Source organism: Crocodylus siamensis, chromosome 4 (genome assembly GCF_052110815.1).
Source record: "Crocodylus siamensis isolate JL-2025a chromosome 4, ASM5211081v1, whole genome shotgun sequence".
Classification (NCBI taxonomy): Eukaryota; Metazoa; Chordata; order Crocodylia; family Crocodylidae; genus Crocodylus; species Crocodylus siamensis.
The window spans coordinates 50,901,367-50,922,920 of NC_143398.1; the positions used below are offsets into that span (position 1 = coordinate 50,901,367).

Below are 21,554 nucleotides of genomic sequence, written 5' to 3' on the forward strand. Positions count from 1 at the left end.
GGACCTACCGTTACTCTAGTGTGCAGCCAGGAACCATGTGTTGCTAGGAAGGGATGAACCTGGCCGGTTCTGTGCTGTGCCATGTGGGTCCCAGCCATGCAGTGGGGCTGTGGTGGAGGGGTGGGAACTTGTGGTGGGGGCTGTGGAAGGGTGTGGGTGTGTGTTGGGGGTATGGTTGGAAGTGGGGAGCCAGCCCCATCCATTCTGTCCCATCTTGGATGCAGCATGCAGTTCCTTGCTGCAAGGTTGGGTTGCATATGGCATGGCAGGGGCCATCCTGGCCTGTCCCAGTACCACGGCGTTCTGGCTGTAAGGCCAGGACCTGCACAGTACAGCATAGAGCCAGCCTGGCCCAGCCCCTCTGTGCCATACTGCATGGGTCCCTGCCATGCAGTAGGATACCATATGTGCTAGGATAGACTGAGGAAGGCCAGGTCGGCTCCTTGTGGGTCCTGGCCTTGTAGCCAGGAACCATGTGTCAGCGCCAGGCTAGGTCAGCTCCACACTGTGCCATGTGGGTCCCAGCCTTGCAGTCGGGAACCTCACGCTGCAGCCAAGATGGGATGGGCAGGGCTGGCTCCTCACTTCTCACCCCACCACCATAACCCCGCACACACTCCCACTCCCCACCATAACTCCCCACCATATCCACATGCACACCAACACCCTCCCACGCCCCCACCATACCCCAAACACACCCTCCCACAGCTCCCACACACTCCCACCCCACCATACCCACACTCGCATCTTCCGACACATGCCAACCACATATCCCCAACCACATATACTCCTTTATCCCTCACACCCAGTAAGAGTAAGAATGTATTCTGAGCTGTTATTCAATTGCTTCTAGATATGCTATGCAAACACAAACCATGACAAAAATATTTTTTAAATAAAGTTAAAATAAGTTATAGCAGATGGAGTGGGTATTATAATAACACCTACTGAAAGCAGGTACATCCAGATTTCCAAACAGAGTACTTCTGGGGCAAGGGGAGAGACTTAGGGCAGCAAAGGTCAGTGGTTAGGGGTGGGACTTCTGATCCCAAGATGGGAACCAGTGGGCGGAGCATCTGTGGGGCTACCCTTGCGGCCCTTGACAACTCACCAAAACTTGTTAAGCAGCCTTCCAGCCAAAATAATTACTCTCACCTGTGCTAAACTGAACTGTCTTGTGGTCTGCTAGACTCAAAAGCATGGTAGCATCAGTAATTCCCCTCCCTCCGAAATACGGGGTTAAAGACCTTAAGCATTCAAGGTCCTGTTTCTGAATTATTAGCAACTAAAACTGGGTAATTGCATTTTTATATATTCTTTTATTACCCTGTTACTCCTAAATAGCCAGTAACCAGTACTGTGTTTTGAGGTTTTAAATTTTAAGTTAAACCTTCAAGTTTAGCACTTTTTTCTTTGGTGGGGGTGCAGTGGGGAATATTTACATAGTCATAGAGAAGTAGGGCTGGAAAGGACCTCTAGAGGTCATTTCCAACTCCTTGCCTGAGGCAAGATCATCCCTATATAAACCCATTGTCTCACATTCTACCAAAAGTAGACCGTCAACTTGGACATAACACCCTAATCTGCCCTAGGTTAAGCAGGGGAACCATGGGGATCATCCTGTGGCTGCAGAGGTGGTTAAAATATGCTAAAGAAATCCTGGGAAGAGGGCCAAACCCCCTGCTATAGAAGGCAAAAACTCCCACAGTTCATACCAGTCTGACCATGAGGTAAAATTTCTTCCTGATCCCAAATATGGCATTTGGTCTGACCCCCTGAACAGAGGTGAGACCTGCCAGAAACCTCTGGATTTGAGTCCTAAGAGGACCGTTGGTGCACACCTGTCAAAATCCCCAGCCTGGGCTGCAGCCAACAACACCCAGTGCTTCCTCAGTGCATCTGAGGAAGGCTTAAAAAACTCCCTAACCTATATAGTAACAGGAAGGGAAAATATTTCTTCCTGGCCCTAACCAGCAAAGCCCAGAAACATGAGAAATACCCATACTAGAACATAGACACGGCTATGACTATGTCATCCCTGATCAATGCCTATCCAGCCTCTTCTTGAACACCTCCAATGATGGAGATTCAACAACTTCCTTAAGCAGATTGTTCCACTTACTCACTGTTCTAACAGTGAAGAAGTTTTTTCTGATGGCCAATCTAAACCTGCTTTGCTGCAATTTCAAGCCATGGGTTCATGTCCTACCCTGCACAAGAAAAGAAAAGGTATTTGCTCTTTCCTTTAGGGCAGCCTTTCAGGTAGTTGAAGACTGCTATCATGTCCCCTCTTATGAACCTATTCTGCAAGATAAACACAACTTGCTTTTGTCTCCTCATATGGCTTGCCTTTCAAGCCCTAATTACTGTTTCCAGCCTTATATAAGAACAGTCGTTTATTGGATCAGAACATAGGTCTTTTTTGCCCAGTATTGTGGCACACTAGCAGAGTGGATGCTAAAAAGGAAAATGAGCAGGGTATGACTGGGGTTTTTTATACTGTTTCTCTTCTAGGTTCAGCCTCCAGCATTTAAGGCAGGGGTGGGCAAAATCTGGCCCATGGGCCAGGTGCAGTCCATGAGGCTATTAAAATATAGAAAATCAGTATTTCTCTGCCCTTGGTTCCTGTCAAAAATGGACAGCCCCACGTGAGCTGCGAGCACCTGCAGTGTGGGGTACCGGGCGTGGGGCAAGGGAGGGGCATACACTCAGCTTTTCCCTGGGATGCACTCAGATTTTTTCCCTGCTTGGAGAAAGGCAGCCCCTTGTCCGCCCCAAGGTTTTGTCTCTGCTTGGAGAAAGGCAGCCCCTTGTCCGCCCCGTGCCTGGTGCCCGACACTGCAAGCACTCGCAGCCTGTGCCGGGCTATCCAGAACAGGCAGCTCCAGGCAGGCTGTGAGTGGCTGCAGCATGGGGCGCTGGGCATAGGGCGCGCGAGGGACTGCTTTCTCACACCTGCCCCCACCCGTGCTCAGCACCAGCTTGTAACCCAGCCCTGCTGGCAGTGGGGTGGGTTACAAGCTGGTACTGAGTGCACTTGCGTGCCCCATGGCCAGTGCCCTGGGGTGCAGCCACCTGCAGCTTGCATGAGGCTGCCTGTGCCTGCTCCAGACAGCCCTGCGTGGGCTGCAAGCGCCTGCAGTGCGGGGCACCAGCCATGGGGCAGACAAGGGGCCGCTTTTCCCCATGCTCAGCACCAGCTTCTTCCCTGCTGGCAAGCAGGGGGTTGGGGTTGAGTGCTGCCCCCAACCTGTACCATGGGTCTGGGGGGTCCTGGGTGTGAGTGGACGGGTAGCCAATGGGAGCACAGGGCCTGCACCAGTGTCCTGGGGCCAGTGCCGGTGGGGCCCAGAGCAGGGTGGCAGGAACACGGGGTCCCAGCTGGCAGCGGCTCTGTGGAGCTGGACCAGTTCACCCCTCCCTGCTGGTGCAGCCCAGCCCGGCCCCACAGACCCCTGCTGGCCTGTGCCCCACTCTGGGCCCCACCAGTGCTAGCCCTGGGACATTAGTCCCAAGATGGTGACCAGGGGGTGGGGTACCCATGCGGCCCTCGACAGCCTGCCAAAATTGGGTAAGCAGCCCTCTGCCCAAAATAATTGCCCACCACCAATTTAAGGTCTAGGAAGTTCTAATTCAAAGACTGTATCTATAACTCCCATTCTCAGTGGTTGCTAATATACCTTTCCTCAAAAAAATTGTCTGATCCCTTTTGGGATCAGCAAAAGGTTTCTGTTGCTGCATCCCAGAACCACATTCATCTTCTGTATGGCTGCATCACACTGCAGACTCGGAGTCTGTCATCTACCAAGACTCTTAGATCCTTCTCAGTAGAGCTGCCATCCAGACAGGTGTCACCCATTGTGTTTGTATTTTTGATTATTCCTCCAGCAGTATAGCACCTTGCGTTTGTCAACACTGAACGTCACCTTGTTAGCTCCAAGCCAGTTTTCCAGTTGAGGTCCTTCTAAATTGCATTCACAACCTTCAGTGTGTTGCAGTTTTTCCCAGTTTCATGTCATCTGCAAACTTGTTTAAGCTTTCTATGCCAGCATTGAAATCTGGCATAGAAAGCTTAATATAAACATGTTGAAAAGCCCTGGGCCCAAAATAAACCCGCTTGGAACCTCCTGCTATTCTGACATGGGTCCATTTATAATTACCCTTTGCATAGAGCTATTGAGCCAGTTGTCTAGCCACTTAATAGTGGTTTTGTCTAGCCCACATTTTTCCATATTGCTTTTGAGATGGTCTTGTGGGACTTTGTCAGAAACCTTAGTCCAACTATACTATATCCACAGCATTTCCTTCATCCACCCAGGTGTAGTTACTTTGTCAAAGGACATCAAGTTTGTTTGAAACTACTTGCTCCTGGTAAATCTCACAGTGGATGTTTGTGATAAGCATTTCCATTTCCAGATGCTTGGAAATGGACTTCCTTGGGATATAGTCCAGTAACTTACCAGATATTCCAGTCTGTAGCTCCTTAGGTCTTCCTTTTTTTGCCTTTTTTAAGGAAGGTGGTTACTATGTTAGCCTTTTTCCAGTCCACTGATATCTCGCCCATCTTCTACTGTTTCATGAGTATTATTGCCAAGGGCTCTGAGATCTCCTCTGGCAGTTTCTTTGGTACGCTGGAGTACTACGTCCAGTTCTGGATGCCACACTTGAAGAAGGATGTGGAGAAGCTTGAGAAAGTCCAGAGAAGAGCCACTCATATGATTATAGGCCTGAAGAGCAAACCATATGAGGAAAGGCCTGTTCAGCCTAGAAAAGAGAAGAAGGCTTTGGGGGGGATTTGGTGGCAGCTTACACATGTATATCAGGGGCTAGGTGAACAATTATTCACCAAAATGCCCCGGGGAAAACCAGGAGCAACAGTCATAAACTCCTAGAAAGAGGTTTCAGACTGGATATCAAGAAAAATTTCTTTACAGTTTGTGTGACCAGACTCCCAGTGGGGGTGGTGCAGGCACCTACCCTAGAGATCTTCAAAAGGAGACTGGACACACACCTTGCTGGGGTTATTTGACCCCAGCAGGCTTTCCTGCCCAGAGCAGGAGGGCTGGACCCGATGATCTCACACGGTCCCTTCCAGCCCTAAACTGTGAATATGTGAAGTTCATCAGGCCCTGGTGACTTCTCGTAACTTAGACCCATCAAAAGCTCTCTAACTGTCTCTTGTTATCTCATCCCTGAGTATGTCCTCTTCCTTATCCAGATAATTCTTATTAGGTGTCTGGTTACAGTTTGTTTTTGTTTTTTGTGAAGACAGGCGAAGTAGCAGTTGAGTAGTTCTGTCTTCTTTGTATCTTCTGTTAAGAGTTTGCCCTGGACCTGCAGTTTTCTTAGCTTTTTTTTCTGGCATACTTCTAGAACATCTTGTTGTCTTTAACCTCCCCTGCCAGGTGCAGCTCATTCTTTCTTTGCATTTCTGATTTTGCCCCTTGCAGGTTCTTGCTATTTTCTGGTATGCTTCCTTGGTAACCTGTGCATTTTTCCATTTCCTGTACAATTCTACTTAAACATTTATCCATGCTGCTAATGATGGTATGTAAGTAGTAAAAAATTATTTCTTTAAGTTATTACATTATTAGTCCTGCTAAAAGACAAAATCTAATGTGAAGCATGTGTTAGTACAGGATACAGACCTTACTTTATGTTAATTTATATATATTTTATATATGTAATTTATATATTTATAATATATATTTCATGCCCTTGTGGTTAAAGACTTTATTCACTGAAATACAAGACAACAAAATAGAACCTGTAATTTTCTTGAATACCAAGTGAACTACTTTGTGGTTATTAAACTTGATTGTTTATTATTTTAAAAAGGTTGCAAGCTTATTATTCTGGTCTTTACTGGTCTTATTAAATTGTTCAGCATATAAACAAGTCTTCTAGACCCATGTGAAGTTTCTTCATCTGACCCTGCACAGGGGACAGGCATCTCAAGGGACATAGACATATGTAACACCTAGACTGGTTTAAGCATGGTTTAAACCAGCATGTTAAACCAATCTAAAGCTGCCTGAAATGGTTCAGATGTATACTTGGAAAATCTAGTTCTCTTTTTAAACTGGTTCACAGTGCACCAGTTCAGTGTCGGACACAAAGCATTCTATGATACAGATCTGATCAGTACTTCAGGCAACCCATGCTACATCACTCCCTGCCCTTCCCTATTCCTCCCCTCCCCTCCCCTCCAGCTGGTGGCTCCACTACTTTCCTGTTCCCTTTTGTTGGCACTTTTTACTAAGGAGCCCCCTTGCACTGCATGTTCAATAAAAACTATCTTTTTCTAATGACCAGCTGAATCCTCACTCTCTACTTGACTACAGCTGTTCACCACGCCCTCCCAGCCTCTCAGAACCCAAAAGTATGGAGCCAAGTATTCCCCTTCCCCTTCTCAACCCCACCTTCTTCCGGGCTGCCCCAAGTCAGGAAAGCGTGGACTTTGGCCGTTTGCATGCTATTGAAGTATTTAAGTTCCTCAATCATTTGCATGCTATTAAACTTGTATTTAGGAAAGATGGAAAAGCTGAAAAATGAAAATGCCCAGCCACAGGCCACCTCCACTCCCCCATAAGCCCCAAAGCATGGGTATAAGCACTGTTCCCACCTCCCCCCCACCCTCTTACTCACCCACAGAGAGACATGGGTTGCATCACCACTCCCACTCCCTGGTGTCAGAGCGCCATAGGACTTCAGTGCTTAACAGGTGACCATTCCAGCAGGAACACATGGGTGAGAGAGACTGGAGGTCTCTAATTTTTCATTAGTGCAATCACTAGCCTGACCTGGTTATATTAATGACTTTTTGAAAGGAAGAATATATTTTTGTTAGGCAGTATTGTGTAAGTATATTGTGAGATCATCACTACCTGTATACGGAGGGAAGAGAGAAGAATGCTCATTAGAGCAAAACTTTGAGTGTCAACATATTTTGCAATAGGTAAGAGGAAGAGGATTATGAAAGATCACTTGATTTTGATTTTCCAGCCTGACTTTTGAGGGGGGAAAAAAGGAAGGTGTATGCTTCCATCAGGCCTCTGCTCTATGTGAAAATCTAGAAAAGTAGTTCATGGAATGAAAGGTTGAGAATTTCTCTGCAGTCTTGCGAAAGGTCTCATCATGTTTTACTTGAAAACGCAACAAAATCACAGTACTTCTGTTTCAGTCTACAGTGTCAAATGTGAGCAAATATGTAGGATAATAGGGTAGGGCTAGAAGAGTTCTTGCAAGTGAGGATCATACCTGACGACATTCCTGACATGTCTGTCCAACCTGCTCTTGAAAACATCCAAGGCACAAATTTCTGTAGGTAGTCTGTTCAGATGCTTGACCACCCTCATAGTCAGAAAGGTACTCCCAATCTCCTACCTAAGTTCCCTGTGCTGAAGCTTGAGGCTGTTGCTCTTAGTCCTGCTCCTGTGGCCACAGAAAAAAAGCAGTCTCCATAGTCCTTGTGATCACCCTTCAGGTGTCTTAAGACTTTCAAATCCCCACTTAGTCTTCTCTTCTCCAGGCTAAGTAACTCTAGTTCTTTCATTCTTTCCTCCTAAGTTGCGTCTTCCAGGCCCCTAATCATTTGTATTGCTTTGCACTTGACTCCTTCCAAACTGTCCACAAGCTGTATAAAACAAAGATGACAGGATCACTGCTAGGCTTAAGTGGGGAAAAGAATTTTATATCTTCAAATTTTGTGATGAAGTCAATTGTTACTGACCAGTACTAATGTGAATGTGTATAACGAGGATAAAATGTGGAGTCCTTAATACAATATCTGTTGACTATGGTATTACAGTTTCTATTAAGGTAATTTTAATCAAATACACATTGTTTGCTTAATATAAAACAATTGGAGCATATTAACATAATTTAGTATTTATGGGCTTTAACATTTGACCTGCTTATACCAGTTTAAGCAAACACAAGGCAAAAGATGTGAATGTCTTCACTAGTATTAAGTGCCACAGTTTCAATACATTTTTACCTTGGAGAGAAATGTGTAGTAAAAGTAACATCATCCTAAGTTATATCAGTGTAGATCACTCTCCACTTCCGGCTTGTGGTAGTAGTCTGGTTATTGCAAACAAGTTATTGCATGTTCCTTGCCTGGTAAGAAGGCAGGGGAGTGTGGTACCTTATAGACTTATGCTTTGAGGGGCATGATGAGCTTTTGTAGGCTACAGCTTGCTTCATCAGATGCTTAGCAGGCAGCTTATGGCTGTCTGAATAAATTAGTTTCTTAGGGGCCACACTGCCCTGCCTTCTGCCTAACTTCACACTAACATGGCTAACTACCTCACTTGGCTAGTGCTGAGCTCATTATAACAACACCTACTGTAAGCAGCTACTTTCAGATCTCTGCTTGTCTGTTTGCTTTGCATCCCGGTGTAACTGGAATTAATGTACAAGAGGCATGATTTTTTGTGATACCGTTATATTGGCCCAGCAGTATAGTTGGGAGAGCCGTTGGACAAATTTCCAGGCATCAAGTGCTTGTGGTGCACAAAAGCTTGTCCAACTATACTGTTGGTCCAATAAAAAAATCACAAAAAAAATCTGTATTTCTCAGACACTTTCTGGACCATTGTGGCTACAAGAACATTGTAGGCTCCAATCCTACTTAAATTCAAAGCATATAAATGATGCTGATGCAAATATGCTGTGTGTCCAGCCCTTTTTTTCCACAAAATTGTCTCCCAATTTGAGGATCTGTAATTTCCATCTCAGGGTGAAACTTTTATCTCCTAGTTCTGTAAACTAATGAAAACTCCTAGAACCATAACTGATGAAGTTATAGTCATATATTCTGTCTTTAAATGTTGCTCTATGGGATTTTGTGCTAATCATACAGGCAACATTTGCAGTAATAGAAAGGTCTAGAAACTCAAGCTCATAGTTCTGTAGAACCAAATAACTGAAGCACTGGTTTGACATGACTAAAACTGCTGCTGTTATGCAATCAAACACATCTTTTATTGCAGAAGCTTGCATGGAAAAAGGCTGCCAGCTCCTTTAGTGGTTCTTATCAACATCTAGGACTTTTAAATGGCACAGAATTCATCATCATTTTGGTCCATTGGGATGCTACCAATATTAAAACATGGTTTGTTGTATGTCATTTCTAAGAACTTCTAAAGTGTGTGTGAATAGCTTAGAAATAACACTAGCTAAATTGAGTTTAAACTGGTGCCTTTTATGTCTACCTTACGTCTTCCTATATTTTCTGACTAGTTCAGAAATAAGCATATGTGCCAGTGCTCTGGAAGCTTATTTTAGTGCTAGAAAAAATATTGAACTTAATAAAATGTTTGCCTTTTAAAAACAATTTGCATTCTATAGCGTCTTATCCAAAGGAATCTCAAATCATGCACTTACTGAAGTTTAGTCATGTCTGAAGTGAATACTTGCAGGAATAAAAACTTCTAATGCATGTTGCTTGCATTTAAAGACAGGAAATAAATTATGTTTATTAAGATTTCTTTTGCATCTTCACCTCTGTAGCATGTGAACACTCAGAGGGAAACTTGAATCTAAATCCATTGCATCACAGTGGCACATACAAGTTCTCTTGTGCTTCACATGGGCGAAGAGGGGAAACTGAGGACTCCTAGTCCTGAGGAGTTAGGTTGAAGAGCAGGAGGCTGGACTAGAAGGCCTTGCAAGAACCTTCTAGTTCTACTCTATTATCCTACATATTTGCTCACATTTGACACTTACATATATTTTAAGAATTCTAGGGTTAGAGTTTAAGCTTCGGTCTGGATTTGTGATAAAGGCTGCCCCCACTTAACTCATCTGTAAATGATTATCACAGCTTTCAGCAGACCATTCAGCCTGTGGGAAGTCAAAGGCAGCCAGATGTGATGCTAGCCACAAAGCCTAGATGTACCCTGCAGAAAATTTACTGAAAAGTCATATTGCGTGAGCTTATTGCCTGTTTCCAAAATATATTTTATTTTAACACATTGAGGCGACATTTCATTGAAAAAATAAGTACAATTGAACCCAATTTTTCCATATTCAGGTGGTCACAACTTGCTTAATTCATAGTGGGTTGCTGAATATAAAGAGGAACCATTCAGCTGATTGCTGACTCTTACTTCAAAAGATGCTGCTCCTCCACTCAGCTGGAGTTCATCAGCAATCTGATGCAGCTGATTGGAAGAGTGGTACCCTTGGAAATAAAAGCTGTAGTAATCAGCTGGAGAACCTTGGTGATCCCAAACTGCAGCTGTAATACAAATACATCTCTCAGTAGTTCATGTACCCCCATCTTCCCTGGGGGATAAGGAAGAATCCTGGGTTTACTGTATATGTAAAGCTTACCTTTTAGAATCTTAAAAGTTTTGGTTCAGATACTAAAAAATTGTCTTAATATTCATGTTCTTACCACCCTCAGAATGATTAAATGGATTTTGCCATGCTTTCTGAACAATATAATTTACCGTGGGGCCAGGAATTGAGCAGAATTCTTATTTTTAAGAGTGTTTGCAAATTTTTGCATCTTCTTTCTCTTCTCTCCCCCCTCCCAACTAAATAAATTAAGTCACTGTGGCATTCATTGATGCCTGCACAGTTGGATGGGTAAAAAATTGGCTGATGGGGCGCACCCAGAGAGTAGTGGTGGAGGAGTTGTATTCAACCTGGCGAGATGTGAGCAGTGGGGTACCCCAGGGCTCAGTCCTCAGGCCCGCACTATTTAACATCTTCATCGGCAACTTGGACGAGAGGGTAGAAAGCATGCTGTCCAAGTTTGCTGATGACACTAAGATGCAGGGCGAGGTGGACACACTTGAAGGGAGAGAGAGGCTGCAAACAGATTTAGACAGACTACAAAAGTGGGCAGATGAGAATAGGATGGGGTTCAACATAGACAAATGCAGGGTGCTGCACCTTGGGAGAAGGAATCCACAGCATACATACAGGCTGGGGAGTTCCCCTCTTGAAAGCACAGAGGCAGAAAGGGATCTTGGAGTCATTATTGACTCTAAGATGAACATGAGCCGCCAATGCCTGACCGCAGCCAGCAAGGCCAGCCATACCTTGTTATGCATCCAAAGATGCATCTCAAGCCAGTCCAGGGAGGTGATACTCCCCCTCTATGTGACTTGGGTCGGGCCGTGCTTCAAGAGGGATGTGGCCAGCCTGGAGAGGGTTAAGAGGAGGGCCACCTGCTTGGTGAGAGGGCAGCAGGACAGGCCCTATGAGGAGAGACTGATAGACCTGAACGTGTTCAGCCTCAGCAAGAGGAGGCTAAGGGGGGACTTGGTGGCTGCCTACAAACTCATTGTGGGGAGATCAACAGCAAATAGGTAGAGCCCTTTTCTCCCCAGCACCACCTGGGGTGATGAGGAACAATGGTAATAAGCTGATGGAGAATAGGTTTAGGTTAGAGATCAGAAGGTAATATTTTACAGTTAGGTTGGCCAAAATCTGGAATGAATTTCCCAGGGAAGTGGTCCTTGCCCCTACCTTGGGCAAATTCAAGAGGAGGTTGGATGATCACCTGTCTGGGGTCTTGTGAACCCAGCATTCATTCCTGCCTGTGGCAGGGGGTCAGGCTAGATGAGCTGTTCAGGTCCCTCCTGACCTTAGCTACTATGAAACTATGCTACTGTGTGCTAGTGATGCAGCAGGCAGTCCCTGTCCACCCAAATGTTGGACAACCCTGTTCAGAACATTAACTGGAGACTTGATTTTCAGGACTTAAGGTTTCGGTACTTTATTTCTTTCCATGCTACACACTTGGAAATATGTATGTATGTTAGTACAAGTTTTAATTCTTACAGTTTATTAGAGAGACTTTTAGTGTTAGTTTTTATTTTTAGTATACCCTGTATAAAAGGACACTCGCTGAGCAAACAGGGACAATAAACAAGGCAGTTTGCAAACAGTTTGCAGGTCAATTCCACTGTGTCTCTCTTAGATTCTTCTGTCATGTCATTCAAAATTCGCAGTATCTTGGACTTGATAAGCCTTCTGAGAGCTGATCATTTCTAGCAGCTATTTTAATGAAGTTATTTCCATTTTGCAAAGTGCACCTCTTTATTGTACTCAGAACCTTGGAGGCTTAACTTATTTTAGATTTAGTTAACAAATATTTCCCCTTGATTGGTTCCATTATTTCTTTTAAGTGAAAAATGTCTATCTAGTCTTCCCTCTTGTTTCTCATTTCACAAAACAATTGCATATATTTCATTACAGTGGCATATACCAGAAAAATGGAGTTCAAAACCTGTCAGTTCAAAACCTGGCGGGTTCAAGCATGCTCCCTTTATACTATCTCCCTTCATGAAAGCATGGAATCTGTGTTAGTCTTGTAATCCTTTGAGTCCTGTTTCTTCCCTTTTTCATTTTTTCCTTTATTTGCTTGTTAGAAATACTGATGAAAAGGGAACAGCCCTTAACAATACTTTTTAAAAGGAAACTTCATGGTGGACCCTTTGCAGGTGGATAACTACTGTCTTTTAGTGCACCACCTGTCATTCCTTCTCTCCATCTGCATTCAATAAGCTGGTCTCTTCTATGAGCTGTCTTTTGTAATGGGGATATCACTAAAAGTCTAAAATAGGCCAGCTGTTCACCTGCTGCATAGAGAGCCGTTAGCTGAATTCAGCTTCTCAGACAGTATGATACAGTTTAGATTTTCTGCTCCCTCTCTGCCCCACAATTATTGCTTAAGTAATTACTGGATCCTAGAACTAGAAGTGTTGGCTTTCATTATATTGTTTGTTCTACCACTAAGCAGCTGTGTGACCTTTGGAGTGGGGGCAGGAGAGTACATGTTTAACCCCTTTTTTGTGCTTCTGTTTTGTTTTTCTTCTGTTTTACCTACTTACAATATTTTGGTGTTATCTACTACAATCTAGTTGGTTCTGTAATGCAGCTAGTAAGGAACTGTATTCTAGTTAGGGAAGTTGTCAAGAAGGAAGTTAATGTCCTTCATCCAGCTAAATAATTATAGTATAGGACTTGAGCAATTTACAGAGTGAAAGTGTGCATTTGAAATGGTCAGGGCTTAGATCAGGAGTGGGCAAAATGCAGCCCGGGGGCCAGATGTGACCTGCGAAGCCATTTTATCTGGCCTGTGGGGCCCCTAAAAAATTTAGGAAATTAATATTAATCTGCTCTGGGCTGCCTGTCACGCGGCCCTCAATGGCTTGCCAAAACTCAGTAAGCGGCCCCCTGCCCAAAATAATTGCCCGCCCCAGCTTAGATTATCTTTCTTCTCAGTGCTAAAAAGATAAATCTTAGGAATTGGAAGTTAAATCTGTTTTTGTGTTCAAATCCCATGGGTAACTTTGAAAACTGCCAATATGGTGTGTTTCATAATGCATACAGTATACTTGGAAGTACTTGGTTTTATCTTCTGGATGTTAGGACAAGGTATATCTGTATATATATTTATATCTAGAGCTCTGTATCTAGTGGTTTTACTTTTTTTGCTTTCCTCAACAAAAACGTAGATTTTAAGAAGGGTCCACACAAAGCAGTTCATACTAAGGTAACGGTTAGCATGTGTTGCATACAGCATAATCCCTACAGGAGAGTAGAACAAAGCTATGCTGTTTTTCAGTAATGCAAGTTTTAATACAGATGTCAGGGTAGGGCCCCACCATTAACACTAAAACATTTTTTAACTAAAATACATTGACCAATGCAAGAGCTTGTAACCAACAGAGTCCTTCATAAGCTGGGCCTTAAAACTAGTAAAACCTGTCTGGCAGAGAAAAGAGGAAGCTCAGTGCTCAGGATAACATATCTAGTTTCTCAAGGCTGTAGAGCATACACAGATCTTTAGGGCTCAGTTTATGGGGTTGACCAGCCACGTAGAGCAGGGGTTGGCAACATTTTTTGGCCGGAATGCCAAAAACACCTAAACCCTGACTGATGCCTTGACTCGGTGTGCAAGGGACCTGATCCTTGTTGCTGGTGGTAGCTGCACACGTGCCTCCAGGTGGATGGTGGGAAGGGGGCTGGGGTTGCATTGCCCCGGCCCTTTTCCCGCCCTGCAGCCTAGGCCAGCTGTGGCAAGCAGCTGGAAGGCTGCAAACAGTTGCACTGGGCTCTACAGTGCTGGCAATGGCTCTGTGGTGGCAGCAGGTACATGTGTGCCTCCAGGCAGATGGCAGGGAGGGGCCTGGGGCAGTGCCTTTCCCCTGCCATCTACCTGTAGGCGCATGTACAGCTGCGCCACTGCCAAGCTCAGTCAAGGGCTCCAAAGCTCAGTGTAGCTGTCTGCAGCCTCCTGGCTGCCTGCCACAGCTGGCCCAGGCTCTGGGCAGGTGGAGCAGGTGGCCAGCAGGTTGCAAACAGCTACACTGGGCTCAGGAGCACTGGCACCAGTTCTGTGGCAGCATGCATGCCTCTGGGCAGATGGCAGGGGCGGGGCCTGGGGCAGGGTAACCTCAGCCCCTCTCCCATAGTCCACCCAGAGGCATGCGTGGAGCTGTGGCTGCCATGGAGTCCAGCTGCTGCTGGCCCAGGCTCTGGGCAACTGCTGCCTGATCTTGAGGCTGGGTTGCTTGCAGCCTCCTGGCCACCTGCTGCAAGAGCTCAGGCTTCGCGGCCGGTGGCAGCTGCCCAGAACCCAGGCTGGCTGTGGTGTGCCAAGTAAAATGACCTTGCATGACACACTCTGGCATGCATGGTGGGGGGTGCCAACCCCTGATCTAGAGCAAAAGAAAAGCAGAACTGATGTTTTTTTCAAGAGGTCATTCATGCTCCACCTTGTTCTAGTCATTGCTTCTCATAGCTTTTATTGTACAAATGTTGTCAGGTAGACTACACCAGTAAACTAGTCTCTAAAAGGAATCTCCTGTGTGCTTTTCAATCTGTGTTTTAAAGTGATGATTTTTTTAATAACTTGGAAGGAAGCACCGCATATCTTCTCTACAGTTTCATTAAATCCTAACTTTTTTTTTATTCCCTAAAGAGAACCTACTGGAAAAATTTCATAGATTTCATAGACGTTATGGCTGGAAAATGAATTCTTATTTTTCTGCCTTAAGCTAGATGGCAAAATAATTTTGTTTTGGCCCTTGAATAATCTTCTGTGAACTTCTTGCATTTGTGAAGAATTAATTTAGCACAACTACCAGCTGCCAAAGACCTTGGAACCATTAAGATTTTCCTCTAAAAGAATTAGGTTAGAAACTGGTGTGTGCTGCTGATTTTTTTTCTCTTAATGTTTTATCCTCTTATAAAGTGCTTTTCATTATAACAAGGAAAAACAGGCCAAAGCTAAATACATTTCTGAATAATGGCATCTTTTATGTCGCCTTTGATCTGCTGTTGAAATAGCCAAGTCCTCCTATATCTAAAACTGCCCTGTAAGAAAAATAGGATGTGAACCTTCTTCTTGCATCTTATCTAATGTGTTTTAAAAGCATCAAAGGTAGGATTTGTACAGACCTCTATTACTGTTTTTTAATACTACAGGTTCAGGATTGGGCTCCATAATGAAAATAAAGAATATGTGGTCCTATGCCCAAGAAATTCACCTTTTAAATAGATTTTTAAAAATGTGGTAAAAACTAGAATATGTCAGTAATTAGGGTGTCCAGTATGTATTCTGTTAGTTTGTTTTATTTCAAAATTTTCCAAGCAGTTCCTACTCAACAGTAGATAATTGTTTGTAGCTGAGAATAATAACTCTGACTGGAGAAGGGTAGTTCTTGTCTTTTCCCTATCGTTTGTATTTAAATTACTTTAATGCTTTTAGTTTAGTACTTCTGCCCTGTGCAAGTCTGTTCATAGTGTCTGACAAAGTAGACCAGGGTTGCTCAGCTTCTTGCTAATGGGCCAGATCTTCCCTGCAGAGCCATGTCATTTCAGCCCACAGGTCTCCCCAGAGGCTGTACATTTGGTGGGGGGGGAAGTGGTGCCTGTTACCACTGTCACTGCTTCCCTGCCATATTTCCATACCCTACAGGCCAGGTGGCATGGCCCTGAGCACAGGCCCCAGGGCCCCAGGTGCAATCTGGCACACAAGGCTGTCAGGGCTGGGGCCTGATCTGGCATGCAGGTCTGGGACCACATGCCAGACCAACCCTGTTTGCTGGATCAGGACACATGCCAGGTCAGGCCCATGGACCAGATCTGGCCCACAGATCAACTCCACCCCACTTACCTGGCCTGTGGGACCAAAAGGCCGGATACCACTGAAATAGGCTATAGCCTACAAAAACTAAGGCCTTCTTGAATGAGATGCCACCCTGTCTGCCCTGCCTTCATTTCTGACTAGTGAAGTATTAGTTTTAGCTATTACTACTTTGTAGCCTGTATCCAAGAAAATTAATTCAACAATACATTGAATTGTCCTTTTTGAAAATGGAGTCTTTCAAAGATGATATATTTCTCTCATCTACAGTAAACTCAAATGCAGTATGCAAAATGCTGTCATACAATAGATGTTTCAAAATCCAAAATTTAAGAGCCGTTCATTTCTAGTGCACATTGGATGATCTATTCAAATGATGTAAAAACAAATCCTGCAGTACAGATAAATTATTGTTATACATACAATACTGATAATTGGAAGTTAGCATTGATCTTAGATTCATTTTAATAGGATTTCTGCCTTCAAACATTACTATGGCACAAATTTAATATGTAAGGAACTTCCAGAAAAGTGTGTGTGTGTGTATAATATAATTTACATTAAATGCTTATTGTAAAATCATATGTGTTTGTAGTGCTTCATAGAAAGCAAAAATAATGTATGTGAAATATAAATCCTTACGTATTTAGAGATTTATTTTTCTTCATTATTTTCTTTGTATCTACTTGTTCATTTGGAAACATTTGAACTATAATATGAAACTAGCTCAATTTTACTTTTAAAATATGATCATGAAAATAACAAATTAAGGCAATCAAAGTGTGGACTGATGCCATTCATTATCTTTAGTCTGTTTTAGCAAACTGGTGCAGTCTCATCCTTTTTCATACTTTGTACTAGTTAAGCCAGAATTGTTTATATAAAAAAGTACTATATTTAATCAAATATAAGATGACCCTGAATATAAAACTACTCCTCCAATAATTAAATTATACATGTGGAAGATTTATAAATCCTTTTTTAATAAAAATTCCAATCATCACCTAGATTGGAACTGCATGAGGGCTTGAACCCCCTTCAGGGTCAGCACTAAGGTGGGTTTGAGCCCTGGTGTAGTCCCAGATTCAGTTGATGATCAGCTGATTTTTCAACCAGCTTCCGGGACTTCAACAGTGTTAGTTCAGTGTTGGTGCACTCCTGATCCAGCCAACAGATAGCTGATTTTTTAGCCAGTAGGGACCATGCCAGGGGCCAGTGGAAGCTACCGATGCTCTCCTCATCCTGCCATATGTTCAGTTTAAGGCATGACAGAAACCAGCAAAAAAATATTGCACAGTATTTTGGGGGGCTGGTTTCCCTTTTTTTGCAAAGCCAGTAGTTTCCTTAATGTATGGCCAGGTTACTATTCAGGGCTTGGTTAACATGTCTTAAGTGTAACATGTGCCAGGGGTCTGAAATTCTAGAAGCTGTGTTCTGAAGTAGTATTTGATCAAACTGGATTTCTGCTTCTTTTTAGATTGCTCTACCCCTCAGGAAAGATCAGATTGCTTGACGTTGGCAGCTGCTTTAATCCATTTCTAAAGTTTGAAGAATTTTTGACTGTTGGTATAGACATTGTCCCAGCTGTTGAGGTATGTAATATTTTTCTGAGTTTATCTTAAATTTTGATTGTTATGTATTTTACAGCTATTACATTTGGTAAAAATTCTGCATAGCTTAAGGTGTAGAAGGGGTTGTTTGTGATGAAAGTTAGAAGAATAAGATGGCTACCAGCAGGACCAAATTGAGGAAAATCCTAAGATAAATGTCTTTTTAAAACTGCTAGTGTATTGCAACCCCCTAGTGTGCTCCCTTAAAAGAAATGAGAGGAGAAAACTGGAAACCCTTGGCTGTCACTTTTTTTTTTTTTTTTTTTTTTAAGATTATTAGGTTGGTGAGTCCAGGTGTCTAAATGGTAAGGTTAATTTATTTTAAGAAGGGTCATGTCTAGGCATGAATGGTGGGGGTTGCTCTTTGGAGGCTGTTTTACACTGACAACTTAAGAGCAGGAGAGAAAATGAACAGATGACTTCATCATTTTCTATAACAAGATGATGCATTAGAATGAGACATTTAGCTGGATTCAACAAATACTGCTCAACTTGCCACTTGATCTCCACATAGTTGCACTGCTTTCATTAACCTTGTGCAACATGTACTACCCATAGTTAAAACTGTTCATATTCAGTGTTTGGACAAGTTCTTAAATGCTTTAAACCTGCTGGAGTTGTGTGCTCTCTTTGGCTCACACATCTGGACAGTTAACTTTGGGTGCTGACAGGTATGCAGGTCCATGCTCTAACGGCATGTCACTTAAAGCACTATATGTTAGAGCACCATCCCCCCCCCCAACCCAACAAACATTCACCTGTTGGGTTAGAGGGGTGGGGGAGGATTAAGCTCCACTTTGGAGCCTAGTCTGCCATAGCCCTGCCCCCTCATTTCAGTGCTGTCTGCAGGAAGGGAGGGGGAGCAAGCTGCAGGTTGGGATTTGTGCAGCCTGAGCTTGAGGGTTGTGGGTAGGGGCTATGAAGCAGGGTGGGGGGCTCCAATCCACCTGCCAGCTGTCCAGCTCAGGCTGGGCAAACCTCAGCCTACAGCTCACTCCCCCTCCCCCATCCCTTCCTGCAGACAGCACCAGGGGTGGGGCTGGGCTGGGCTGCGCTGCATCAACCCAACCCTGACTGCAGCACAAATTAATCCCAGAAAACAGAAGTTCCCTAACACACTCTGAAGTGGAGATCCTTCCTCTTACCCTTCATGTGATGTTGGTTAATTTATTTGTCACACAGTTGGCTACTTTTAAAGCACTCTGCAGCCATGCACATCACAGCACACCTGTAGGGTGCTTTCGGAGGGCTAATCATATGTCAAATGTCACTTCTGTTAGCACCGTCTGTTAATTTTGATTAGTGCTCATTGACAGGGTAATAAGTGCTTTCAAAAGAAGAACTAAGGATAGAGTAGGAGGAAGATGAGAAGATTCAGAAAGGAATGGTATTTTTAAAGACTTTAACCACATCTACAGTGAAGAACAAGTTTTTTTTGTTGTTGTTCTGTTTTTTTTAGGTATGATTAGAAGCTAAAGATTACCAAAAAAAACCCCTTTGACTGCCAAAACAAAAATGTAAAACCAGCCCTATAAAAACAGTCCATAATGTGAAAAAAAAAAACAAACACTGGGTTTTTTCCTCCCCTTTTTCCTATACATCCTTTGACATTCCTCAGTGTGAAAACCCTTTTTTTACAAGGAAGGATTCAGAAGTTTTCTAAGCTTCAGTGGCACACCAGGATGACAGACATAAAACAACCAGCCTGATAGTCTTAAAAACATAGCTAGAGAACGTTATTGCATTTTATCTGCAAGAAAGCTGTCTCTCTGGGATGTATTATGATGATAGTCTTTAATTGAGTTTTTAATGAGTAGGGTTTGAACGCAGGGTATCATAGAAGAGCTTTTCTCTAACGTGTTAAAGATGTTAGTATGAACAGTTTTTAAACAGTCTGACAAAACAGTTTGGTATGTCTTATCATAAGCCTACAAGCTTATGAATCTTATGCAGTCTTTCAGGGTAGTAAAAAACTGAATTTTTTCTTTTAAAAAAAGAAGGGAAGGGGAGGCATTTTCAAAGGGACATGTTCCCAGACTTTCTTTTTAACAATGCATACTTTATTTTTAATAATATTTTTGTCATAAAAAAACAAGGATCATTTTGAAATGAGTGAAGAAATATGGTTTCCTACCACATCATGGGTTACTGTGCCATAGTCTGAGATCTTGTCATGTGATGCTTTTGACTCATTTTCCCTAGTGTAAACTTTCTCGTATCATTAATTTTAGGCCATGGACAGATGTTGCATTTGTAACTCTACAAGCAGCCCTCCCACCCCCTGGGAGTGCTGACAGGCTCCCATTCTCCCCTTTTCCCCCCCTCACCCCTCCTGCCAGGGAGGATGGAGGAGCAGAGCCACAGGGCTGAGTAACTGTGTCACATCTTCTTTTGGAAAGCACACTGCAGCATGCGTTCAGTTATTTCATAGCGCTTTGGCCTGGAGGCTCAGAAGGGTCACATCACATCTATTCACACCTGTAATGGTACATTTTTTGTAGCACTTTGAAGTGCAGCAGCACTGCATATGTAACATCTGTCCATAACTAATTATTTACACAAGTGGAACTAAGTCACTAGTGTGACTATTGTAGCTGAAGGGTTTGTAGAATTTGCCAAGTGATGGGGTGGGGGATGTTCCTCTGTTTTCAGGCCTTTGGATGCTATTTCTCAGCAAAAAAATTTTTTGCCTGCATGTTTTTCCAAGTTCATGAAGTTCCAGGCTCTGAACCCTAGCTACTGAATTGTGACTTAATGACTTTGTTACCTGGTATTAAGATACATTAATCTTGTTAAATGAGAGAGTGAGGAGAACAGAGTAGATTTCCTCTTGACCTTGTGCTTTAGTTTCTCTGAAATGTGAGGATTGATAACCCTTGTAACACATCTTCCCAATGTGACTGTAGGTTATTAGTTTCCCAAGTGGAGGCTGATCAAGAAGAAAGCCAGATCAAGGGAGGGAGAAGTCTCTTCCTGTATATGGGGGGACAGTGTTGGTTAAATCTATCAAAATAACCTGGCATTTAAGAAAATAACATGTTGAAGAGACAAGTTATATTATCAGCAAATATAATATATCACTGAGATAGGGAAAGAGTTTAAGAATATTGAAGTGAAAAATGGAAACCTAAATTGGATGAAGGCTCAATGACAACAGCTTCCTTGGTTGTATGACTACTTCCTTAGTAAACTATTTGTGACCAGTCAGTAGGAGGCTCAAGCATCACTGAGTTCAGCAGTGGATAGGCTTTGTATGGGTTGTCTACACCTGAAGGAGCTTTTTGTCCTTACAATGTTGCATGGTGGCCAGGCAGTTATGACTTTTTATCAAGTGCAGTAATGTTAAGAACTCTGACTTAGACATGCAATCTAGCAGGTAGCATAAGGAGAACTACGGTAGTTCTTGACTTAATTTTCAGTACCTAAAAAGTAGTTTATCAAACTAATTTTTTGAAAGTAGCGCATTTTGAAATTGTTTTAAATCCCTCATTTTTTCCTATATTCTGTTCATATTGAAGAGGTCTATCTCCTCACAATCATTAAATTAACCGGAGAAATATTGGCAAAGGTGACCTACATACAGTGCTTCTTTGGTGTGTGTATATATAGTTTTATTAGTTTTAGTAATGTTTAAATATTAAAACTGAAGTATGCACAATTGGCAGATAGAAACAGTGTTTTCAGAGTTGCCACACTCCTTTTAAAATTCACCAATTACAGTAAGCAACATTTTGTTTTGGATTATCTCTTACTGGACCACCTTTAATTGGCAGGAGTGCTGAGAGGCACAAAAAGTCTTCGGTCAGACCTAACATCTTTCCCATTAT

At 43.1% G+C, this 21,554-nt stretch overlaps 1 protein-coding gene across 1 annotated transcript in view; it reads left to right on the forward strand.

Moving 5' to 3' along the window:
• Positions 1–21,554, forward strand: part of SAMTOR (S-adenosylmethionine sensor upstream of mTORC1) — a 66,574-nt gene that overhangs the window by 39,397 nt on the left and 5,623 nt on the right. The window contains exon 4 of the mRNA XM_090042280.1: positions 17,595–17,709. Coding sequence (XP_089898406.1) covers positions 17,595–17,709 — 115 coding nt within the window. The remainder of the gene's footprint in view (positions 1–17,594; positions 17,710–21,554) is intronic.